This window comes from Toxoplasma gondii, chromosome II, assembly GCF_000006565.2.
Source record: "Toxoplasma gondii ME49 chromosome II, whole genome shotgun sequence".
Lineage (NCBI taxonomy): Eukaryota > Apicomplexa > Conoidasida > Eucoccidiorida > Sarcocystidae > Toxoplasma > Toxoplasma gondii.
Window position 1 is genome coordinate 1,525,237 of NC_031469.1, and position 7,173 is coordinate 1,532,409.

Here is a 7,173-nt window from a genome sequence, read left to right on the forward strand (position 1 = left end):
TTCGCGAGCGACTTGTGAGCCGAATCGTTTCATAGGTCTGTCTGTGAACGCCTGTGTAAATGCTGTGTCCGAACAGGTGACCCTATCCTGTATAGCTGCTCCGCTTTGAGCGAGTGGTACGGGGAAATGCCGAATTCACATGCTGTTCGTTGTCAAGCTTCTTGTGATTACAGTAGAGTCGCCTGGTAGAAGTACATTAAGCTCTGACAATACGGATGGTGGTGTTCCTGTAACTTCTGGATCAAGGCCAGATGTGTCGCGAACATATCAGTCTCCTCGTACTGGAGAACTTCCAGATTTGCGCATTCACTCGTGTCAAGGTTGGGTGATTTTATGCGAGATGCTCCGGCTTCGATCGGGTGTCACTGCGGTCCCGCTCAGTGCCGACACACAGTGGACATTTTTTGGTATAACTAGAGGAACGCGTCCCTGTGACGCTGACAGAACGGCTACACTTCAGCCGCCGAAGTGGATCTTGGACGGACATGGCCGGGGGTGCAGGTTACTCACATGTGCGTCATACCGCCTGCTTCGTCCCCTCAAAACAGAATTATGAAGGGCAGAGATCAAGTCTTTCATTGAGGAGCGCCGTGTCGAGTGGCTCATGATACCATGAGACAGTTTGGGACCGGAGCCGCGACGGACATGCAGACACAAAACATGCGGGACTCAAGGGTAACTTGTTCTGTGTCCCGATGGCGGGTTGCTTTGCTCATGTGTCACTCTTGGAGGACACGGGTGTTCTGGAAGAAATGCGTTTCCGCGTGCAGTTAGGTTCCGAGTCACCAACTTCAACGATCTCTCTGAAGGGAGCCCGGACCGACCTGTTCCACGAAACCCCGGGACAGCTACTATGCACCGCGAGCGCGCCTCCGTTCTCTGCCCATTCGCTTGGCAATAGGCGACAAAGTTCTGTACGCGAAAAAGCAAAAGATCGCGGTGACAAGAGGGAGAAGCGGCGCGAGGGTCAAGGCTGAGTCTCTCGACAAAAAGGGCCGCCTCTTCGAGGCAGGGCGACCAAGCGCAGACTCCTCCACCACGACAGCGTCGCTGGCACCTGGCGCTTTCGCCATACCCAATTGATCCTGCTCGTCCACGAGAAACAAACCTCCAGGGGTAGCATTGTCGATTCCTAGTCGACCATCTTGTGGTCTTGCCTCCCATCGGCCAGGATGAGGCAACGCGCCTGCCGCCTGCGGTCCGTCATGTGGGGGTCCGCCTGGCGCCGCCGCCCCCTTGCCTCCTTGGCCGGGCGCCTTCTTGTTTCCTCGTTGCCGCTTTCCTCTGTTGTTCTTCTTCATCGGCACCTTCGCCTTACGGGTGCCCGCGTCCCCGGGAAAGCCAGACTCGTTCACGTCTGCAGCGTCGTGCTCAACGATCCCCAAAAACGAGCCTGGTAACGCGTCTTCGTTCTCCAGAAAGAAAGAAGCTTCTGTCCTGGACTGCGACACAGACGTCTCCTCGTTGTCCGGCTTTTCCGCTTCTGCATTCTTCTGTTCAGCGCGCTTCTTGCCGCGTGCAACCAAACGAGGACGGCCCCCCTTGTGTGCGAGCGCAGGCCCCCGCCTTCTGCCCAGCACCGGTGGGGGGGCCGCAGGGAGTGGCTCATCAGCGAGAGCAGAGAGAATGGAAAGGGAGCCCCAGTACAGCACACAAACGAGCAAAATACAAGGGGAAACCCTCGGAAATCCCATGAGGCCACCCATTTTCGTGAAGGGAAAGGAGTTCGATCGGTTCCGAGAAAAGAGTGAAACACCCACTCAGTGACAGGACGGGCGGGCAGCGACAACCTGATCGTCAAAATAGACGTAAAAAACTCAGGGCGGGCACACAATACGAAACTGATTCAACCTGGTGTCTGAACAGCGACGGTAGTGGAAGCAAAAGCAATCTACAAGGCGTTACCACAGACAGGACTCACGGGGCAAAAACGTTAGTGAGCTTTCACTTTCAAATGTGCTGACACACCTGCCCAGAAATGTGCCATAAACTGGGTCATGAATTGTGTGTGACCCTGCACCACCGCATTTACAGCGGTCCTTGCCCGGTTTCCACACTTGAAACCGAGTCCCCTTGGAAACAAACACAGTTGAGGGCGTCCTTCGTGTGCGTGAAGAGGCACGGGCTGGGGTGGAAGAAAACATATGACGAAGGAGCCTTTGTTGCGTGAAACAAGACACATACGTGGAGTCGCACGCATACACGGTCCACTGTTCAACGCCCCGATTACTAACGAGAAAGAAGAAAAAGCGACAACCGAGTGCCACAATGCATTAAAAAGACGCTGGCCGCCTCCATTGGCGACAGTAAGAGTCCGATTTCAGGGGCAGCCCCAACCGGTCCATTCTCCAACGGCGTCCGCAACTTGCACGCGACTCTCAGAGGGATTAGTTTCTTTGCAGACACACTGACTACCTCACGAATGCCAGGGGCGTCCGGAACTGAACACGTTCGTGCAGAAACGGTAGAGCGTTACACCAGAGGTCTCGCATCGGTTGGCAGAATTCCCCCCAACGAGTTCGGCTTCCGCACTCTGCTGATTGTGCTTGGCACCACGACAACCGCAGAGAAGGAAATTCCAGAGCTGTGGCACACTGAAGACGTTTTGTCTTTTCTTTGGACGATTGGAACAGGGGGAGCCGGGCTGCGCCGCTCTCCTGGGACGGAAGCACGGGGAAACTGTCGCGGCACTGGAGATAGCGCCGTTCCCTTCAGAAGAAGCGAAGAGTTCGGTTCAGTGCCTCCAAGACTCTGGAGAACCAGGTGCCGCAAGGAAGAGGTGAGAGTCTCTCTTCGAGACGGAAGCACGCCAGAACCGAGAAACACGAACACACGAGCTGCAGAGAGTAGCAGTCGGGCGACTCTCTGTAGGTCGGCAGTTTCGTTTTCTTCTGGGAACGAGAGAATGGCTCCGTTCTCTCGCTTCCGATCGATCTTTCTTTGCATCTATAAATCCATTATGGCAGCGAGTTCCGCCTTGTTCAGTCGTTTTCTTTCGTCAGTCGAATCTGGAAAACGAATTCCAGCGTCCCGCATTCTCGCTACGCAGAGGGTGGCTTCTTTGCACGGCGATGCCGGACACCTCGTGGGTTGACCCGGAGGCTGAGTCCCCGGAGAAAAGCCGCCTGCAGTTTCGGGTCCCTTGTTAGCTGGACGGAAATTTCGGGAACACCTGACGTTTCTGCTCCGTTTTCATGTGCTCTCGTCCTGCGGACGCGTGGAATAGTCTCTCAGGATGTGCCGACGAACGACGGGAATTTCGCTAAAACGCCACCAGCGGGGGTAGAAGCAGGGGGTTTCTAGGCGGTTTGGGGGAGACACTGCAAACGTTCCGAGGGGGACACACAGAGATACCGGAAATGCCCCGACACACGACAAAAGGATGTGCCGCTCGAGGAATAGAGCCGTCAATCATAACCGGGAAGGAAAGAAACCAATGTGCGGCAGATCAGAGGCCGCGATGCTTTTCCATCAACGAGAAGCGAGAGGTCAAGGGCCTAACGGTGTTAACTCGTGCTAACTCAGGCTTGGCAAAAAGGCCTTCTGCCTTGCGCAGGGTCTCTGGTACAAAAACATAGAGTTTTTTCAGTTATCCAGCGTGTCAGGGCATTGTTATGGGTGCTCTCCTTTTCGAACGTCATCTTTACCGAATTTGCACCGCCTTGTCACAAGTGAAACAGCTGTCGGAGACGCTGTGAACACTTAGCCTGCTACACTGTTTACCAAAGTCTACCAGTGCATCAGGGTTTCGCGTTTAGTCCTTCCATGCAGTTCGACTAAGTCATTAATGCTTCCCATCATACAAATCTTGTTTACTGAAACATTGACTCCGTACGTAGGCTCGTTACTGCCGACCGTCAGAGCGTCGCTCTGATCGTGTCCGAGCTGTAGAGTTTTCAGTGGGGACTGGTACGAGCTCACGTTCATTCTGAGCACACTCTTTAAAGACTTTCTACTGCGACACGAAAGAAACTGAGGGGCGATGAATGGATGCACACGGGGCGTTGAACAGCTTGCAGGACCATGCGATGCTGCGGTCTACCTGCGAAGCCGATGCAAATACAATGAGCAAAACACGCAACCCAGATACTGCGTTTCTTGATCGGCAGCTCCCCTCTGCACCGTTCGCATCTCGCTAGTGGCTCTTGTTGAGGGACTAAAGAACCTTGGCACCAGTGAAATGCAGGTTGAACACATGCCGAAGCAACTATATGCAGCACACATTATGGAGTGGCTTCCCGCTTGGAAGTAGGATCAAAATCTGTAGTCTTGATTACATTCGCAGCCACAATCCGCCTACTCAGAAGCAGCATTCTTCGCTGTATGAGAGTGATTCGTCTAGTTAAGATGGTAATTTTCTACACGGTCTTCAACGGAGCTGGGGTTTCGTTTGCTACCAAAGAAGCCGTGCCTTTTCAGGGTTGGAGACATATTCTTGTGGCCCTTTTCACAACGCATGCTCTACGCGGTGCCTTATCTTCTTAAGAGGCATTGAAATCGACGTCGACCTGTCTTGTCGCTGCTCAATGAACACGTGCCTGACGTTATTTTTTCTTTCCTCTGTATGTCACATGCCTTCTCTGGCACCCATTGTTCTTCCATAGTAGCTAAGCAAAGTGGCAACTGGGGGAGGCTTCCAGACAATGTCGTAATTGTGAGCCGCTGCAAAATCATACAGAGCAGAAGTTCCCTCTTGGCTGCCGTCCTACAACTCTTCGGCTTCCCTGTTCTGCGGCAGTGTTACTCTCTGTGGTGTTTCGAATGTGTGAAGACAAATCAATAAATTTCGCCGATGTCGGCCGGATACTGGCTGCACAGGACTCGTCAGTGCCGAGCGTCACCTACAGTGGCAGTGTTAGATTTAGTCGAGTGGTGTCGTACGTTACGATTGTGGCATGTAATCACAATAAGAAGAGAACATAGCGACACTGACAACACGGTTGACGCGTCCCCAGAGCTCTTTAGGATGAGTGCAGTGGCGTCAATGAATGTTAAGCATCTATCAGGAACGATGCGGGCCTACACACCAGAGGCGCCAAAGATAGCCATTGCTTGCACGGTTCTCTTTTGCGCAGCGCTGCCACCGTGAAGATCCCGAACCACGAAAAACTTGCGGAAGGCACTACCCCAGAGGTCTGCAAAGGGCGAGCGCATGTACAATGGTTTCCGAACTCGACATTTAATCAAGGACGTGAGCTGGCATTCTCGAAGAGCCGGTCGCCCTCACAGTGGCGTCGCAAAGAGGTACGGGGCTGCGTTCGTCTCGCAGCCAGACACGCACTGCCTGCAAAACAGAAGAAAGCAGAGAGACGAAGCAAAGCAGATTGCTTGAACTCGTCTGTTTCAAGTACAGATCCCAAGCGAAAGTCAACGCATTAACATGATAATATATATATATATATATATATACATACTAATTTATATATATATATATATATATATATATATATATATATATATTCACATGTTTGTAAACATATAGTCCTCGAGCTGTTGCCAGAGAATTCTCAACTACAAACCAGTTAAGCAGATTGGAGGGGTAACGCAGATGCCTGTCTGTTCAGAAAAAGTGAGTTTGGCCTCTTTGTTTTTCTTTGTCACCTCACGTGTACGAAAGTGCGGAATTCTTCGTAACTCATGTGCTTAGGAGTGCCGTCGATAATGCCACCTTTCAAGTTTCCCCCGGGAGGCGCAAGGCCCTTGACACCCGAGATCTTGAGAATGTGGGCTCCGCCTGCCCACGTTCTGTAGAATCTTCCTTCCTCGTACAAGTCGCAAAGTTTCTGGAACTCCACGACGGGCCTGGGGCTGTTTTGCGCGCTCGAACCCGTCAAATCTCTGTCTAGAATGCCCGATTGAAGGAGTGCCTTGAAAAGTCGGTTGGAGGACACAGTGATTTTTCGCTTTTGACTTTTGTCTTTCCCTGTGGCTGCTCGAGGCCCCGCGGCAGCCCCCTGAAAGATTGCCGTGAGCTCAGAGTCTAGGAGGCGGGGTAGCGACGAGGCAGACGAAGCTTCTGGTGAAGACGAGGCCTCTTCAGGTCCCGAAGACGACGAAGAGGAAAGGGAGCGGTAAAAGCATGGCAACACACGCGCGCAACAGATCTGATTCGACTGCGGGGGCGTCATGGCGTTTCGCCGGGAAGTATGGTACGGCCTGGAGGAGGCTCGCGTGCCGCGAGCTTGAACTGCAGCGACATGGCGAATAGACACAGTTTTCGGAACACCCGAAAGTGGAGTCACTGAAAGGAAATTGGCAACAGAAGACAGCAGAAAACCGCGAACTGTAGGTGGAGACACAGCCCCCATGGCCGCGGACTGAGGGATCCGGTAATCAAGGATCTTCTGGACCTAAACCGAAGTCGAACTGGTGGTCTGTTCACTGCAGAGAAGAAGTGTGACTAATCAGGCCTCAGAGATGAAGACTCCTGGGAAGGAGAGGGTACTGATCATACTCTCATCTTCTGAAAAGTCTTTTTCTCTCGCTGTCCCCTTCAACAAGACCGGAAAAGAAACAGGAACAAACCGCTTGGCGCGAATCTGCAAACGGCAAAGAAAAGGGTCAGTGCGGCATTGCATGGGCACTTTTACTCGAGCTAGGTGGGCGCTCGAAGCCCGAACGAGGAAGGTTTTCGAGACGAGGAAATCCGCTTGAAACAAGAGCGATAGCATGGCAAACCACGCGGCCTACACTAGTGTAGCATGCAAGGAAAGACCCTGAAACGCGGCGACGAAAAAACTCTTCAAGCTACGACTTCTTGGAGTTGCCACCGCAGAGGCGAGTTCAACAGCGTCAATCTAGAAGAGAAGGAAGAAACAACAGATACATCCTTCAACAGAGGCAGATATTCGAGAGAAAGAGATGTCTGTTCAACGGGGCACCGACTGCATGCGGATGTACTTGGCGCGAGGCTTTGCGGCTGCTTCTGGAACACTCCAAAGATAACATAAAAACACCATCTTTTCACTCCCTACGCTTCCATTCGGCAATGAAGCACTATCATGGTGACGAGTGGTCAACGAGGAAACGCTGCCATGCATTAGGTTTGCTATTTTTACGCCCTGCGCTACAATCGCAGGCATAATCATACCCACGGTCACCAGACGTCACTTCACTGTCTGTAAAGGCGCCTTAGGATTTTTTGCTTTTTGGTCGATTGTTCAGCTTCTCCAT

At 52.5% G+C, this 7,173-nt stretch overlaps 2 protein-coding genes across 2 annotated transcripts; both read right to left on the reverse strand.

Moving 5' to 3' along the window:
- Positions 1–628: 628 nt before the first annotated feature.
- Positions 629–1,973, reverse strand: TGME49_297090 (hypothetical protein). The gene has a single exon (XM_002371098.2). The coding sequence runs from the start codon at positions 1,704–1,706 to the stop codon at positions 852–854; it is 855 nt and encodes a 284-aa protein (XP_002371139.1). The 5' UTR covers positions 1,707–1,973; the 3' UTR covers positions 629–851.
- A 2,874-nt stretch (positions 1,974–4,847) lies between these two features.
- Positions 4,848–6,895, reverse strand: TGME49_297100 (hypothetical protein). Its single transcript, XM_002371099.2, has 2 exons — positions 5,607–6,895; positions 4,848–5,284 (listed from the first exon to the last, which is right to left on the reverse strand). The coding sequence occupies exons 1-2, from the start codon at positions 6,306–6,308 to the stop codon at positions 5,180–5,182; spliced, it is 807 nt and encodes a 268-aa protein (XP_002371140.1). The 5' UTR covers positions 6,309–6,895; the 3' UTR covers positions 4,848–5,179.
- Positions 6,896–7,173: the final 278 nt, after the last annotated feature.